The sequence below is a fragment of the Oculina patagonica genome, chromosome 9 (assembly GCF_052425735.1).
Source record: "Oculina patagonica isolate OP01 chromosome 9, crgOcupat, whole genome shotgun sequence".
Lineage (NCBI taxonomy): Eukaryota > Metazoa > Cnidaria > Anthozoa > Scleractinia > Oculinidae > Oculina > Oculina patagonica.
This window is the reverse complement of record NC_135766.1, coordinates 5,638,822-5,657,482: the sequence shown is the minus strand read 5'-3', so window position 1 is coordinate 5,657,482 and position 18,661 is coordinate 5,638,822. Positions and strand designations below refer to the sequence as shown.

The 18,661-nt window shown below is 38.2% G+C and overlaps 1 protein-coding gene across 1 annotated transcript; it reads right to left on the bottom strand.

The window, feature by feature from the left end:
• Positions 1–11,838: 11,838 nt before the first annotated feature.
• On the bottom strand, positions 11,839–17,528 carry LOC144665619 (uncharacterized). Its single transcript, XM_078526879.1, has 2 exons — positions 17,151–17,528; positions 11,839–12,077 (listed from the first exon to the last, which is right to left on the bottom strand). The coding sequence occupies exons 1-2, from the start codon at positions 17,371–17,373 to the stop codon at positions 11,863–11,865; spliced, it is 438 nt and encodes a 145-aa protein (XP_078383005.1). The 5' UTR covers positions 17,374–17,528; the 3' UTR covers positions 11,839–11,862.
• Between the last annotated feature and the right edge of the window lie 1,133 nt (positions 17,529–18,661).

The window sequence follows — 18,661 nt, the reverse complement described above, 5'->3', positions numbered from 1 at the left end:
ACCATAAGAGGTTTTGTAGAAGTCAATTTTTACTTAACATTAAACCAGTTTTGTAACTTTAAGGACAATGTAGAAACTGAAATTTACAAGAAGTCCAAAACTATCGATCACGGGGTTTACCTCCTAACTCTGTAAAACTTTATTGTGCAAAATAATAATAGATCAACAACACCACATGAGGATAACGCCATAGATCTTTTGAGAAGCATTGTAAATATTGTCGAAAGGAATGATGAAGCCTTGATTTATTAATTAATTTCCAAAAACAAAGTAAATAGCGGCACAGGATCGCCCCTAAGCGAAATGTTTTCATGCGATTCCCTCCTGTGTTGCTGCAGCAAATTCTCATACATGCCATGGAAGGCGCCCTTCACTTTCTCAACTGCAGTAGCTGGCTGGACGAATGGGCACTAAATTGCCATTTCTGTCAGAGAAAAAGGCTTTAAATTTGGACAGTTTAAAAAAAATAATTTGAGTCAACTGAACAAGAAACTATTTTTGAAAATCATCGGTAAAGCATTTAAAGAGTTTCCAGTTCATCTTTGCCAATCAAACGATAACATAAGCTTTCCCAATCGTCAGTCAGCATATGCCCTGTTATTATGTTAACAAACTTAACAGCTGTTATGAAATAATTGTTAAGCTTCGTCGTTTTGTGTCGCTAAGAGTAGTTTTAGTTTATTTTTTAGCTTAACGTTATCAAATACTGGATCACATCACTGTAATCGCATTAATTAAATCCCATTTGACCTTTTCGCTCCGGCTCGTTAATAACTTGAAGTAAAATTGTCTCTTTTAAGGGATATTAGTATTGAAGGGGTTTTTCTGACTAGTCACATTTTCAATTTGTGATGCAATGTTTGATATGTGCTAGTTGCGTTTTTAATCTGTTATGTTCCGTTCAATATGATATGACAAGTCACGTTTTTCAATTTGTTATGTAATGTTGTTTACAGAATCTACCATGTGTTGAAAGCTTTTTATTGCAAATACAGGCCATCAAACCGCAAGTGTTGACGCGTTCGTATTTCCTTTGAGTGAATTCAGTTTATCACCCACAGTGAAAAGTATTCTCTTGGGAGTTAACGAGAACTGACTGACCGATCCACAGAGTGAAATTAAACCCAACTACAATACTCCTATTTTCAAATGGTCGTAAAAACAACAGCAAACGAAATACGAAGCAATGAAGCTTGTGTGTAACAATTATCTCACGTTTGGCGTACAGTAACTGTACAGTAGAGAAACCAGGCGGCAAACGAAATACGAAGCAATGAAGCTGTGTGTACATATCTCACGTTTGGCGTACAGTAACTGTACAGTAGAGAAACCAGGCACTTGCCTTTTACAACCATGTCCAAAGGTTCATTTCGGCGGTGATTTACCAGCCACCATCTTGAAATGCACCACCGAGAGGACCCAGGAAACGAGACTAGAATTTGAGTAGAGGATTACGTCAGTTACCCTTGACATCAATCATTGGATTCGCAATCGATGAAATCAGAGATTATTATTATTTTATAATGTGCTTCTACGTAGAAATCTAGTAAATTTCCTAGACTACAGATCTATGATTGCATTCAGTTACCTAAAAAGCCGTTTCGCTATGTTTTTGAGGCTAAGTGAAAGAGTATAATCTTTAGACGTGATTTGTTTTTCCGTGAAATGTGAAATGACTTTCTTCCCTCGTGAATCGTCATGTGCCAACAGCTGTGTTTTACCGTTGTAATTATCCGTAAAATGAAAATTAAATTGAGTTTTTATTTTATGTGCATTATGTTTTCTATTTGCCGTTACCTCTAATTAAGAAAAATCTATGATCGAACTGAAAAAAAAAACCGCCGTGAAAGGTTATCTAGACACCTTAGCTACTCTGTTTTACCCTGGGTGCCGGAGAGTTTTTTTTGTGGCGCAAAGAGCGGCGAAGCCGCGATCGTTGATTTTTTTTGAGGCGACAAAGAGCGGCGAAGCCGCGATCGTTTATAGAGTTTCCTGCAAAAAATAAAAAAAAACCTCTGGCACCCAGGGTAACTCTGTTTAGATGTTTCGTCAGATAATTAACGTACACGCTGGTTTTTGTATAAAATCATGCACTTACAAATAAATTAAAATAAAACTAAATATAATAAATAAATTACCTTAATTAAGCAAAGGAAGTATTTAAAGCTAGAATCTTGTAGAGCCGTGTATTCCGATCGAAGTGTCGGTTTTTGTGGAGTGAGGAAAACCCTTCGAGCAAGGATGAGGACCAACTCGCGCCACACTCGTGGGAGGCGAGTGCTCTCACAACTGCGCTATCCCTACTCCCCTAAATCCAAAGAAACATCTAACAAAACCGAGTTTTCTTACGAAGAAGGGCACCAAAGAAGTGAGAATATACCAAAAATAATCAAGGATAGTTATGGCCGAAAAAATGAAGACAGATAACAAACGACGAACTTGAAAAGAATGGCCCAATTTTTTCAAGCGCTTTTAAACCACGAAGGCAGCAAAGACCGAAAGAATTATTAACTTACGATTTGGTAGAGCACACCCGGACATATCTGTTCCAAACCGTGGCTCCTGTACTGGCACTTGAACGATTTCACATTTACATGAATCAGCTATTTCTCGAATTTCCGTTTTCATTCTTGAGGCTTCTTCGGTCAAGTTCTGGATTCGAGCTTTGAGCCGTGCATTATCTTCTTTTAAATCTTTTACTATTTCGCTTTGGCGCCGATTAGCCAGTAAACTGATCGAAGTACCCATATTGAGTTTTTTCCACGTTATGAGCAGGCAACGTTTACATTTTTTTTTGAAGACGCGACTTTTGTTTTTACTGTTTGCAGTCCAATTGTTGCTATGTTGCTATGGTTCATAAATGACACTCCTTTATTTCCCCTCGGTGTTTCGTTGATGAAAGAGCTATTGTTTTTACTACATGTATGCGGAAATAATTATCGAAATTTCAGTTCCTATCATATCCTTGCACTATCCGATATTTCCGGTGCATTCGTTCATGGCAGTTAGCAAGAAAAAACGGTTTGAACAACAATTACAGTCAACTCCCGCCTTTCGGACACCTCGCTATTACGGACAAGAATTGAAGTCCCAGGGAATAAGAATTATTGAAAATAACTCTCGCTGCTACGGACTTTCTCTATTGCGGACACCAAATTGTGGTCGCAAAGGTGTCCGTTATAGTGAGAGTAGACTGTACTGTGATTAACGAAATCTCAACAAAAACATTTGCACTACTACTCCTGTAACAGTGTCTAAAAATGTTACACAAAAAAATTGTGTGTGCTTAGATTAAATAGAAAAAACATTGACAGCTTGCCTTTCTTTCCTGTTCCTATTTTGTTTAACGTAAATGACTGCGTACATAGAAATTGCGCAACGTTATTCGATTTTCATTTTACGGTAAAATTGTGGCCTCACGAAGTCGTCAAATCACGTATCAAAAAAGGTCGTTACCACGTTTCTTTATCTCAGTGGGGAACTATATATTTCGAGATGGTAAGAGGCGACGTACCGCTCGACACGGGGTTTTAGCAGTTTTCATATTTCATAAAAGAATTAACAAAACCTTTACTGAATTTGAAAACTCCCCTCAATTTTCTTCTTCGCTGACGGCTGTACTGCCGACATTATAACAGCGTTCTGGAATATTCTTCTTCTAAACACTTTGCAATGCGTTTGTACAGATTGTTTCCGCGTGGCATCATAAAACATCTAAAAAACTACAATGCTGTCCTTTTTAGTTAATTTTCCTGTCAGCAGAGCCGAGTGCTTTGTTTTGGAGATAAGGTTTTATGAAATTTAATTAAGACAGCGTAATTCAACGTGATCTAAAATGTTACAGAAACCAACATTTCTGTCCTTTTAAATACATTCAGATACGCTATTCAGAATTGAAAATGATGACAGAAATGAAAACCCATGTCATTTGGTCCCATTTGTAGTAAAGTCTCTTTTTCTTGCTATACCATTTTTGTCGCCATGTTGGTTACACCATTATGGCGGACCCAAACTACCTGGAAGCTCTGTAGAATTTTTGTTCTGTTATATTGATTTCCCAATTGGTCGAAACGAACACTGCAAAGTTGAAATTGGGCAGTCATTTCCTGATACTGTTTCTTGGGCGCCAAAATGGGGAAGCAATTGCTGTGAAAACAGAATGTCTCAGATGGAGAAATAATCCAGAAACATATTTTGTTATACAATTTACTATAAAAATTAGCGAAATTAGGCTACGACGTTTCGAAGTTATCTTGACCGGCTTTATCAAGTAGAAAGAAAAATAATGGTCGAGTTTCAAGTTTAAATACAAATAAAGGTGACATAGTATGTTAGAACATATTCTAGGAAATATTGGTTGTGTAGGGGGAACAGTGTTTCTGCAACAATGTTTCGGCTACAGCGTTTTCTCGTTTGCTGGGACGTAAATGTGTCTGGTAACGGTTTCTAGCACTTTCCTGTAATTTTATTTTGGTGGATGAAGATACTACCACTTGTAAGTAGAATTGTATTAGTGTTATAATGCAAATGCTGCAAGAGAAGAGTTGACTGTTGAGAATGGCGTACTTCTGAAAGGGGACGGCATTTTGATACCGCCCAATTTGAGACCTGAAGTCCTAGACATCATACACCAAGGCCATTTGGGGCAAGAGAAATGCCTGCTACGAGCGCGTACATGTGTGTTCTGGCCTGGAATTACAAAGGATATCATCAAATAAGTCAATCAGTGCGGGCCCTGGCAGAAATATCAGAGAAAATCCCAAAAAGTGCCAGTACTCCAGCCAAAGCCCCCTTGCCGACCATGGAAGGGACTCAGCTCAGATATGTTCCAGTTTAAAGGCCAGCAATACCTCCTGCTAACAGGCCAATACAGCAGATTTCCCATCATAACGAGACTCACAAGCATTACATCATCTGCAGTTATAAACAACTAAAAAAGCATCTTTGCTGAGCACGGTATCCCCTTACAACTCGTAACCGATAATGGTCCCCAGTACAGCTCAGCCGAATTTGACGGTTTCATGACCACCTATGGAGTAGAACACATCAACAGCTCCCCGATGTATCCCCAATCAAATGGGTCTGCTGAACGGATGGCAATAGCAAGACCAGAACCAAATACATCTTCAACGGATGAGGCTTCCCCGCGAGAATATCACACACTGCCAAAGGATGTGTTACCAGATCTGGAAGAACTGTGACACTAGCACAAAGGCTAGCTAGACCTATAAGAACTTGTTGAGAAAGAACTGTAATACCCCCACAAGGGATAGACTTGTAGGATTAAGAACATTGAAGAGTACCTTTTAAATCAGTATCATATTATGCTACAGGCACCAGGTTTCACTTGTAGCTGTTGTTGTTGTGTTGTGTTTTTTTAGATACACACAGCGTGACAACATAACTTTACACCGGTGTAAAGCTTAAGTAAAGCTTGCATAAATTCTTTATGCCAGCCTTACACTCAAGTTAAAAGGCAGATAAAGAGCTTCTTTACACCAACTTTAAATCACATTTACACGCGGTAGCGTAAAGGTTAGTTAAACCACCTTTAACAACATTTAATTGATGGTTTAAAGTTGGATAACCAACTTTAATTTTGATTTAACCATTTTTAATTTTATGTAAATCCCAATTTTCATGCTGTGATAGGTCCCACTTGTAATTGTTAGTCTTGGATAGGTCTCTCGTTAATGTACTTTTTATTATTGTCATTGAAAGATAGGGAGATGTCACGTTACGTCATCGACACGTGCTCCCATCATGCCTTACGAGCGCAGAAATCGGCTTGTTGTCAATCCCGCCGCCATGTTGACCGCGTGTATATAAAATGTATTCATGCTGTTGTGTTTATTTAAAGTCTTGAAAGCTATTCTGTGACATTGTCTGGGACTTAACCATCCCTGATCCACTAAATCAAAAGAAACCTCGAACAAAACTGAGTTTTCTAACGAAGAATGGCACCAAAGAAGTAATCAGGGATAGTTATGACCGAGAATGATGAAGACAGATTACAAACGACAAACTTAAAAAGAATGGCCCAATTTTTTCAGGCGCTTTTTAACCTTTTTAAGGTAGCAAAGACCCAAAAAATTATTAACTTACGATTTGGTAGAGTGCATTGAGGCAGATCTGTTCCATATCGCGGCTTCTTTACTGGCTCTTGATCCATTTCACATTTTAATGAATCAGCTAATTCGCGAATTTCCGTTTTCAATCTTGAAGCTTCTTCGGACAAGCTCAGGATTCGAGCTTCGAGCAGTGCATTATCTTCTTTTAACTCTTTTACAACTTTGTTTTCGCGCCGATTAGCGAGTAAACTGATCGAAGCACCCATCGTAAGTTGTTACTTCGTTATGTCCAGGCGAATTTTATCTGTTTGCAGTCCAGTTGAAATGTTGTTATGGTTTATAAATAACACTCCTTTATTTCACCTCGGTGTTTCACCGATAAAAGAGCTAAACCTTTTACGTAAATGTACACGGAAATAATTATTGAAATTTCAGTGCCTATTCATTTTATTACAATATTTGCCTCATTAGCATAAGCGCTTCACTTTCTAATCGAGCTACAAAAATATCATTTCTGAATATTAAAAGAACATGGTACGATTTACTTTCGCTATAAATTTGAGCCAGATGAATTAAATACTTTTTTCTGTGACGAAGGTTTGAAAACTTGATATTTTTACAAAGAATGTATGGGCTCATTAGCGCTTTTGCCAAGAAGAAATTTTGTAGTTTTGTTGAACGCCAGTGAAGTACTTAAGTAGAAGTTTCGCATCGTTATTCAATTTTCATTTTACGGGAAAATCATGGTAAGGTATTAGCCATTTAACAGGCTACATAGTTCGAGATGGTAAAAGACGACGTACCCTCGATACCGGGTTTTAACAGTTTACATATTTCATAAAAGAATTAACAAAACCTTTAATTTGAAAACTCCCCTCAATTTACTTCTTCGCTGATGACAGTAATGCCGACATTCGCCGCTGGAATATTCTTCTAAACACAATGGGTCGCGTTTGTTTCCGCGTGACGTCATAAAACGTCTAAATTTAACTGCTAGGTTGTTCTTTAAGCTTATTTAGCACGTTACTCTTAGTTATTAACGGGAAGATTTTTGTTTCTGTTTTGCACTTGATGTGATGTTGTAAAGCGAAAAAATGAGTTACAAGTACTGGAGCGACAAACAGTATTGCGAGTAGAATTATTGTATTACAATAACATTATACCGTCTTTTGGAGTTCAAGTAATTTTTCTTTGAAGGAGAAAAAATTTCCTTGTCTGGAACTTATCAAGTGTTATATTTTTCTTTGTTTGCTTTGAAGTATAGTTTGACTACTTAAGTACGATGATAAACTCGTTCCAGTCCAGAAATTAAAGAGTCACAATTTCCCGTATAGACTGTGTGGAGTCACTTCCTATATCTCATGCTCATCGAACCGACAAAGTGTTCAAAACACTTTTATCAGCGTGCTTTGTTTTAGGGATAAAGGTTTATGAAATTTAATTTTTACAGGGTAATTCAACAAGCTTCAACGTGATCTAAAATGTTACAGAAACCAACATTTTTGTCATTTTAAATACATTCATTCATTAAATGCATGCTTCTCAAGGAAGACCAAGATTAGAATCTTCAATACCAATGTGAAGAGCTGAGTGCTCTTCTGTATGCCTGTGAAACCTGGCGTATCACCAAATTTTTCAACAAGTGGATACAGACCTCCGTCAATCGCTGTCTCCGGCATATCCTCTGAGTTCGATAGAAAGACAAAGTCAGAAATGAAGATCTATGGAAGAGAGCAGAACAACAACCTCTCCACCTGCAAGTATATGGAAAAGGAAATGGCGCTGGCTAGGCCACACGCTGAGAAAGCCCTTTGCAAATGTGACCAGGCATGCATGCCCTTTGATGGAAACCTCAGGGTATAAGGAACTGAGGAAGGCCTAAAACAACATGGAGAAGATCAACTGAGACTGAAGTACAACAGACTGGGATGAGTTCGAACCAACTGGAAAAAGTGGCCAAGGACAGGGGAAAATGGAGATCTCTGGTGGACGACCTATTTTCCAATGGGAACTCAAGGGTTTGAGTAAGTTAAGTAAATACATTCAGTTACGCTATTCAAAATTGAAAATAATGACAAAAGTGAAAACTCATTTCATTGGTAGCCAAATCTCTTTTTTCTTCCTGAAGAACATTTCGGTCGCCAGGTTGGTGTTCAAAAGTGTTACACCAATATGGAGGACCATACTACCTGTAAATTCTAAACATTTTTTGTTCTGTGATATTGATTTGCAAACAACTTTGTCGAAACGAATACTGCGAAGATGAAATTTGGGCAGCCATTACCCAATATTGTTTTTTTTTGGCGGCAAAACGGGGAAACAAGTACTGTGAAAACAAAATGTCTCAGATGGAGAAATAATCCAGAAACATATTTTGTTTCCTGGAAATATTAGTTGTGTTGGTGCAAACAGGAACAAAATTACGGAAACATTGTTTCTGCAACAATATTTTCTTAAAGGGACAGTATCATGAGCATCACCTCGAAAAGTCAAAAGTCAAAAGAAATATTTACATTAATGGAAACCTAAAAATAATGGTCTAGCTTTGTTAAAAATGGCAATAACAGTACAGAGAGACAAAAGAGGTATTATGGGGGGGGGGGGGGGTTTAAAAAAAAAAAAAAAAGGGCGCAAAAAAAAAGGGAAAACAAAGACGCGGATTCCAATAGAAACAGCTGAGTTTCTACTAACATGAGTTATACAGGCATGAGATTTCAATCAAAAATTGAAATGTCTGGCAGACGTTTTCAATCTCTGCCCATGTGTTTGGATAATACACGAGCATGGCACAAAGAAAAAATCTGAGTCCCCGACAGGAATCGAACCAACGTGGCTGGTAACGGTTTCCAGCACTTTTCTGTTATTTTATTTTGGTGGATCAATACTACCACTTGTTAGTAGAATTGTACTAGTGTTCTAATGCAAAAGCTGCAATCTGATTGGCTGGCTATTGTACATTATCAGCTGTTAGTGTGCAGTGGCCGGAGGTCCGTGGCGATATTTTCTCGCTCTTTCGGTTGAAGTTTTGGAGAAAGTTTTGAAATATTACTAGATAATTCAATTCCCAAGAAGCCTTATAGTTACGGAAGCACTTATTGTATCAATTAAATGCCCAATCATTTGGTGCACAAGTTATGGCCATTTTCTTGGCAAAACGGGTTACCATAGCAACTGTGTAATATGTTAAAACACCCTTAAATAAAAGACGAGCAAGGTGACATCCAATATTTTATTATCAATATGTGATCACCATGTCAAATACAATAGAATCCAGGCCCTAGCTGTTCAAAGGGTGAATAACGCTATCCACCGGATAAATGACTATCCGGTGGATAGCAAAGTAGGTTTTGTATGACCCACTGGATAGCGATTTATCCGGTGGATAGCGTTATCTACCCTTTTAACAACTGGGGCCTGATTTCTATAAGCTTCGTTTTTCGAACCTTATGATAATTCGAAGTCGTTCTCTTTGAACTTGCTTCAATCAGTCGACTACTGCAATTTTACACTCCTGATTTCTCGAAGTAATTTTTGTTTCCCTTGGAGACTCGAGAAATCTGAATTTAACTGAACAGAACCACCTTAAATATTTGTAAATTTCGAATTTTATAAATAATGTTTTCGAACAACAACTACAATAACAATAACGACAACAATTTATTTTACTATAGAAAAAAGCTTACTTAATACATTTACAGGCAATATGTATTACACTGAGAAATTCCGATAATACGCGTCCGCCAATCCCCGCAAAACTATTAATGCCATCAACAAAACAACGCCAATTTTTCAAGACTTTAGAATGTGTTGTGCTGCATATTGTTATATTTTGAGAGGTTGCCATGCGGTATTCTTGTATATGTGCAAAAAATAAATTTAGATCAACGTCCCTTCTAATGACATAAACCTCAATACAGTTGAAGTTCTCGTAAGCGGACACCCTCGGGACGCGAAGAAAGTGTCCGTAACTGGAGCTGGCGGCCGCTTACGAGAATGGTTCTCGTAAGCGGCCACTAGAGGTGTAGGGGAAAGATGGCCGCTTACGGGAGTTTGCCCAGCTAACAAAAAATACAGTGCCGTATTGAACATACAAAAAAATACCGCCGTATTAAAGAACCAGGGCAAATGCATGTAAGTGGTGTTTCGAAATGTAACCGGACGTGGATGACGACAAAACAAACACTGAAATATGGTACTGTAATTACTGTAAAATCATTGTGGCGAACGGCGATGTGAAGTTGATTGAGTGGTGTCCGCTTACGGGAGCTTAAAAAGAGGGTCTGAATGGGGCTACCTCGATAACAATTAACACTGTTTAAGTTTTAGGCTCTATAACAAGAAACAGTAAAATTTTAGGCATTTTAACACTAACAGTACAAAATTCACTGTAACAGTAAATTTAATCCACAAAGAACAAAAACAGCTCCAAAAAGGCCAATATTATTTTGTTAAGAATATCAAGAAGTTGTCGGCCACTTTCCGACAATTTAATTTCTAATCAGTTTGGAAGATTTCTGGAGAGTACCGAAGATTCCCGAAGACTGTCGAAGATTTCTGGGGACTACCGAAGATGTCCAAAGACTACCGAAGATTTCCGAGGAGAACACACTGCCACAGCATATGCAGGCTCAAAGATAAGGAGTGAAAAAACCCTCCAAACACTTAACATTATTTTCTTCGGAAACAGTAAACATTAAAAAATTGAACAATTTAATAGCAAACACTAAAAATTATGGACAAATAACACTAAACACTAAGCCCCATTCAGACCCTCTAAAAAGAAAGAAAAAGTCTAAGTCGTAATCTCTAAAAGTGTCCACGGCCGCTTACGAGAATGTAAAAATACATAGTTTGTATGGGAGTTAAAACTGGGTTTCAAACAAGGCGGCCGTAAGTAGAGCTGTCCGCTTACGAGAGTATCCGTTAAGAGAGCTTCGACTGTATTTTTGAAGCGCATTTTTTTTTCTCATTTTAAGCCCCTTTAGAATTAAGGGGATTTGTATGAAAAAATGTTGTTGGATTGCATATTTTTTTCCATTGTATTTTGTCATTGTGTTTTCTTCATTTTATTGCATTTTCGTCTTAATCATCTTAATTAAAAAAAAACTTTCAAACCGTTAAAAATCTGTCAAGTCTTACGTCAGTGGTTTCAAATTTAGCAAACTTACTAATTGCAACGCAACCATTTTTGACGATCACGTGACAGCATCCGGGCTCTCCTCGACAGGCGATTCATTGCTGACGTTTGAATATGACTTTGCGCAGGAAAGGCATCATGCATATAGGATTTGCCTCCAAACGTTTAAAGAGCTTGTGAAACCTAAGAAACCTATTCTTCTTCTACAACAACTTCAGGGGTGGACACACGGTGAAATTCCGAAATTGTGGGCGGGAGGGCTACTCATTATTTTGAACTATACAGGGAGGCTTCGCCCGAAAGGGGTGCCTTACTTTTTTCTGGTTGGGCTATATAAAAAGTAGAGATCTCAGTGGAATGTTTAGAAAATAGACGCAGTATTTTTACTGTAGTTATATAAATGGGTTACATTTTCTGTCAAAATTGAAATATAAAACGTTAAGGGTTAGCACCTAGGGGCGGAGCCTCCCCGTATAAAATACTTTTAAATGATCGGCACTAAAGGTCAGGAAAGGAATATGTATATACCCAATATAATGTATCTACTGAAGGTACTAGTTCAGTCAAGATTGATTACTACCTTATTGGACACTCTAGCATGGACTTCTGTTTTTCAACTTCAAAGTTGATATCGTTGAAAAGTTAATTAAATTGTTATTTCCACGTGTTTTGCTCAGCTTCATTCTTCCTGCCGCACACGCCATCACTTCCCTCTGCGCATGCGTCCTTGCTCTTCAAATTTGCCAACTCTCTGGCCAGCCAATAGTTTTCTTTCTTCAATGTCTCCAGTTCCATCTGTAAAACTTGCTCGGTGAAGCTCGCCGGAGCTACTGCATTTTCTTGTTCACTTGCTATCCCTGTTTCATTTGCTAGAAAATAGAAAACGAAATAATGTTCTTGTAGACTACGAGAAGCCCTTTATTTTTTACACGGTTAGTAAAGTGAGTAAGAAGCTAAGGCAAGCACGCGAATTTTGTTTTGGTACGAATTATGATTTTGTTGCTGTCACTCAGTCGTACTGCGTGAAGAGTCATGTGAACTGGATAAAATGCCAAATGATTTGATTTCCGTGAAACGTGATCTGTGTTTTCCGTTCTATAACTACTCTCATAAACATCTAACCGAAGTTGACATTGACATTCGCGTGTCAGTTTTTAAGACATGTTTAATCACTGGTAGCCCAAGCTTTCTGAATGAGCTCAGGGGCGTAGCCAGCTTTCTGAAGAGTTGTAGGCCTGGCCACTTCTAGAGGGAGAGTGGGCGGGGAGGGGGGGGGGGGGGTTATGCTCCAGATAAAGGCCCTCAAATGTGCTATCCGGCAGCACCTAAATTTTGGCATTTCATTGCAGAGAATGGTTCGGCAATTTTCACTCATTGTTAAATATATAAACGCACTTGTCTTTAACGACACATACCTATCACTTTGTAAAATAAAGTTCTCGAGTTCGAGTATAAAGTGCCAATTTAACAATATATCTTTCCAGGCGTTTCGAGCTTAGCCCTTTATCAGTGGAAGTCAAGTTGCTGTTTTGTTGAGAAATTTGCTAAGGCCACGAAAAAAGAGTTAAAGTTCCAACGCAAGCTGCGCGCGCGATGAGCGCGCGACGACTAACATTCAGTCAGCGCGGCTGACTTGTTCACAGATTGAAGATAAGTCGCTTTTCCTGACATTTTCGTTGTTTGTTCCCATCGCAGAACATGATGCTACGGACTTGTACATCTTGAATAGTGTGGCCATTTTAATTGAAATGCTTTGCGACAGGAAAGCTTGGCAGGTTTTTCTCGATGCTGCAGAGGCGCTCAACGAAACGTTGCTGTAGCGTGCGGTCAGTTTCGGCGATGTAGATCGCAGAACAACGACGGCAAGAGATGCCATACACTGAGCCGGTTGTTTCGCAGATGAAAGCGTGCGTGCATGGAAAAGTTTTCACGTTAAGACCAGACTGGCTACTATCGGTGGTGTGAACTAAGACGCCGTGCTATTATTAAAAAAGCCCGAAACGTTTGGAACGCTATTTTGTTAAATTGGCACTTTATACTCGAACACGAGAACTTTTTTTTTACCTTTTTATGCTTTAAAATACAAGTGTCACGCGGCCAAGAATTTCAACTTGCTAGAGACTTGATCAATCGAGAAAGGGTAGTTGCGATATTTATAATGCATATTGCTTTCTTTTTTATCTTGAAAGTGCTTCAGCCACAATTACTCTTGATAGCACATTTTAAAAATACGAGTGGGCTAAAAAATTTGTAGGCCCGGGCCTACGGGCCTATAGGCTAGATACGCCCCTGGAGCTCTGTCCCTTTTTGCATATATATAATCTCGGGAAAATTATATGAGTTTGTATGGAATGCAAGAAATACGTTTGAACCACAGCAAATTCCAAATAATTCACAATATAAGAAGATAAGACAATTCAGTTAAATTGTATGTTATTTTTATTGTTGTTATTTACGGGGTTTGGGGGTTTATTTGCTGCGATTTGAGCGAGATAACCATCCTAGTAATTCATGCCTCAACTGATATAAAGCGAAGCCAAAGGTTGCACACTCCTGCCCATTGAATCACTAGCATGCCTCAGTAAATCAGTTGTAGCTCGTGAAATACGCCACATCCACTCCAAACTTTTGCAAACATGAATATATCAATAGTCATCCCATTATAGGCACGGAAAAAGTTCCAATTTTTCGACACGTTCTTACTACTAGAACGGCAATGTTTCGAGCTTCTTGCACATATCATCATGCGTGTGCCGAGCTCCATGCTCAAAAATGATAATACCTTGACGCCGCTCTTTTCTCATTGGACGAATTGAACAATTCCACATTGGTGGCAAAATTCAGTCAATCATGGAGGAGTAAAAGCAATACATGTATGTGTGTGCTTGCCCGAAAAAATATGCTCGTATATCAAGAGGAAAATATTCCGTCATATTATGACTGAAAGGAAAAGCACACACGCTCTGCACGATATATTTTTTCGTTCCTTGCATTTGAAAGAACAAAACTAAAAGCAATCCTAAAAGCAATCCGTTTCAAATGGAGTTCAAAAATCGAAAATCGCGTTTATGTGTTTCTCGAAAAAAAATATATCTTTAACTTATAGTTTAGAAGCAACGCTTTGAAAACAGGAAAACAATGGCTTTTGACGTCCTTCAATAGAGACGTCTGACTCGCGCGTGTTTTTTGCTGGATGGCTTTACCCGGCAGATTTTTTGTATCAGGCTTCCGAAGCAGGCGACCAAAGAGGGACGTCTGAAATTCAGGCTACATGTGGCGTAGTAGCGGATCCAGGTGAAAATTGTAAGGGTTTGGAGTGGAGGAAGTGCAGTGAAATGTCAAAATTTGAGAGGCCTTTTTATATTAATCATATTTTATTTTTTAATCCAAAGTAAATTGTAAATTATTTAATTAATATTTTACTTTTTTTCAAGCGCGTTTGAACTTATGGAAATGGCGCTATATAAATGATTATTATTATTTATTATTATTATTATTTAAATAAGGCGTGGAGGGGGAGGGAGCATTTTTGACCCTTCGGGCCTTATAGAAATTTCCAGTAAAGGGAAATTATACACACTAATCCTTTCCTGTTGTTCAGAAGGGCCGCGACTCAATAGTTCTTTTTCTCCTCAGGCTAATAAAAGAAGTAAATTTTTTCGTCCTTTTGTTGTTTACTTTGGTAACACGAGACAGCTGATAAAGTGAAACCACCCCTCCAGGGAGAGGGGGGGGGGGGGGAAACTCCTATATGAAAGGGACAGGTATATTCGTCGAAGCAATTTGAATTAAACCTATAATGGAGACCAACAGCTAAAATACAGTAAAAACCCGCGAGTAGGAACCTAACATGCAAGAACCTGTTGGGATAAAATTTGCCAATTATTCCCCCCTTAATTTTTTAAGAAACTATCTAGCCTAACATTTGGAAACAGGTTCTTATTTTCTAAAATTGATTTAGCATACAAAATTACTTTTGGGAAATAAGTTTGGACAAGGCATTATATTCTACATGATTAGTGCTTCATTTTTACATATAAAACACTATATAGTGGTATGCAAATTTTTTAAAAGGCATACGGGCCGAATACCACTTAAGGTTCTATTAGGATCAATGCAACTTTTCTTCAGAAAATAAGAATCTTTTCAGAACCTAAAAACCCTAAATTAATTTTGAATTAATCGATTTATATAAGAACCTGTTTAGGTTATCGTAAATACTCTTTTTCTTTGGCCAACGTAGTTTAACTAAAAATAAAACGCAAACTGCGTTGATAAACATTACGTACAAACGCATTGTTAGAAAAAATTAGACCTTTTACTTGCCTTTTCGTATGTTATGTGTTATGTTATGTTTCGTATTTCCTTTTACTTGAGACGTTTCGTTTGATATGTATGAAGATGTATGAAGAAGCATACAAAACGTCAAGTAAAAGGTTTAATTTTTTCTAACAATGCGTTTGTCCGTAATGTTTATCACCGCTGTTTAGGCTAACCTGGAAAAATTAGGTTCTTACTCGCGGGCTTTTGCTGTAAACCATGTTTCATGCTTCATTGGTCTAGACCACCAACGCAGTATAACGGTGTTTTTTTTTTTTTAATTTATTCACATGCAACCCTAAACGAGACCTTGTTGGCTAAAAATATTTGGTGTTTTGTTCTGAACACCCGAAGTGAGACTAAATTTTTTTATTTACACCTCTAAGCGAGGTGACGAACAACCCCGTCCCTTTCATAGGGGATTCCTCACCCCCCCCCCCCCCTCTCTTTCCCACTTCAAGCTGAAACCGGCTGCCTTTTTCACAGGCTGCGAGAAACGAGATCTGCCTTGTTCGAAGCTTTAATTCTCCACGCTCCAGATTGTCAAAAAGAAACAAAATTTATCGATTTTTGCCTGGCGCGGAAATGTAGATCCACGTTATTGAGTGTTACTCAAGTAAAACTGTCAACTGAAATTTGCAATTCTCCCGAACCGCTTGTTTTATGTAGATTTACTTGACAATGTGAATGGTTTAATTCGACAAAGCCCATATGCTTTTTCCCAGCGGCTTATATTTTTCCAAGGCTGACAAATGAATTTCCTCGTTACAGTAAAATGCTGTGACTTGCAGGCTATTTTATCGTATTATACACATCAAAAAAACTAATTTGAAAAAAACAGGCGCCCGAAAGGGAAAATGAAAATAAACTACTCAGTACTTTTCGGCAGATGCCAGAATGAATAGAAATTCTGATGGAACTAAAATTAAAACATCTTAGTGACAATATAAGCTTATATACTTAGTCTTATCGACTTGAAAATATGGACAAATTTTAGACCTAGTACAAAAAATAATAATTAAAAAAATTGCCCGTCTGACTGTATTTTATTTAATTTTTCCTTGATTCATCTGGCTTTTATTTTACATTTTAAGAAGGGGCCCCGGATGCGATAAGCTAAAAAGCAGATGAAAAATAAATTGGACTCAGTTTTCTTTAGCTAGATATATTGACGCTTTTAACCAGTCCGAAAAATAAAAACGGGAGAGTTTTTATTTGCCGAAAAGATGTTTTGAATTCACGAAACGATTGAATTCACGATTCGATCATTAAAAAAATAATTCAAAAAAATATTTATAACAGCGCCAAAACGAATAAAGCTCAATAAAAAGAAAATTAAGCAACTGTGATCGGCCGATGAACACCAAATGCACTCCCTAATCACAAGAAGATTTTGTTTTCAGTATTAAAAGGCTAAAATTGGCACGTGAACAGTTTTTTATTTCGATTCGCTACGCCGCTATTAGAGCGGAAGAGAAGAGACATGTGACTTGCAGATGCATGCAGATGTAATTTAACGCTGTCGCGAAAATATTTAATAATAATTTTTTCGCTGTATCACAACCGCTTTGAAATTTTATTATTAGTTAATAGCAGTTTAATTTTTTTAGCACTGGACTCACCGTTCGGCGTGGGGGAATTGCAATGAAGATGTCCGCCATGTATGTTGCATGTTGTTAACTCCTTCTCTTTTAGCAGGCTGTTAATTTCTACTTTCAATCTCGTCGATTCCGCGGAAAGTCTTTCTATCCTCGCCTGGAGTCGGACGTTTTCTTGCCTTAACTGTGTAACAACGGTTTTATTTCGGCCGTCGGTCCCTCTTGCGATTCCAATCGCCGACCCCATGTCGAGTGTCTGTAATCTTTTTCACGAAACTGAACGCAACTGAAAAAAATAACATATAGCTCCAGTGTTTGTATTTTATGATGGTTTGGTCACTTCCTGGTAGCTTTTCTTTTCCAAAACAAAGCTTTCTAGTGCCGCGGTATTCAACATCCGGCAAAGGAAATGATTTCCATTCGAATCACTTTTGTTTAAGGGTTGAACACCGTTTGGCACTAAGATTAAATTGTGCTTGAATATGCATACATCGAAATTAAAATACTTTCAAAATGCGAAAAGGTGGCAGCAAATTCGCTGTTCTTTTGATATTACCTTGCCAAGATGGAGTAAAATGGTGTACTATATATTAGTTATATCCATTTTGTTAAAAGAACACCTTAAATTGGTAATGAACAACGTTTAAAATTTTTAAAACGCAAGCTGTTACGTAAGTGAAGGTCTTTCTGAGGCGCGCATCGAAAGACAATAACGGTGACGCAAATGACAGCTACGCGAGTTCACCAACTCGCTCGTTCAGAAGTCTCTGAAAAAACAAAATGGCCGATTTCCTTGATTCTTTTAGAGCTAGAAATTGACATTCTCGATTGCTTAATTTCCTCTAAAGTACTGGCAAGCGGCCATAAATACAAAACTTAACTTGTGTTTGTTCATCTTTTGCATAAAAGATCACGAATTCACCGCCTCATATTGTACACGGTCATTAGAGGCCGCGCTTCTTTGGAAGACTGGAAATATGGGCGCGGGTCGGGCGCGTTTGCACCCAGTGACCACTTTTATTTGTGCTCGTGTCCTAGGATCGATTTCACAGCGGACAAGCGCAAAATTCCAACACCGCTTTTAAACTGAGTACGCACGTAGTATCAATTTCTAGTTCCAAAGTTTAGAAACATATATTTTTTTTATTTTATTCGTTCTCTCGAAGTTTGAAAGGAAAATGTGCAAAACTTTTGCATGCAAACGTTCCAAAACTGAGAGCAGTAACAAAATAAATTATGCTATTCATGTGGTTTAACTTTTCAGTAACTGCCTTTCTTTTGGCTTATATGTGGAGGATTTCAGAAATCTTAAGGTGGCCGTAGCACACGCGTAAATTGTCAAGTAAGCCGCGAGAACGAGTCGGCGAGTGAAGCAATCTGGCGAGACGCGTGACTCGCCGACTCTCTGCCGGCTCTCTTCCCTCGTCCTCGCGGCTTCACTACTCGCCCATGTTTTTCCAAAACTGAGTACGCACGTAGTACGATAATATCTACCCTGCAAGTAGTGTAGAAGAACCTTCTCACCTAATACCAAT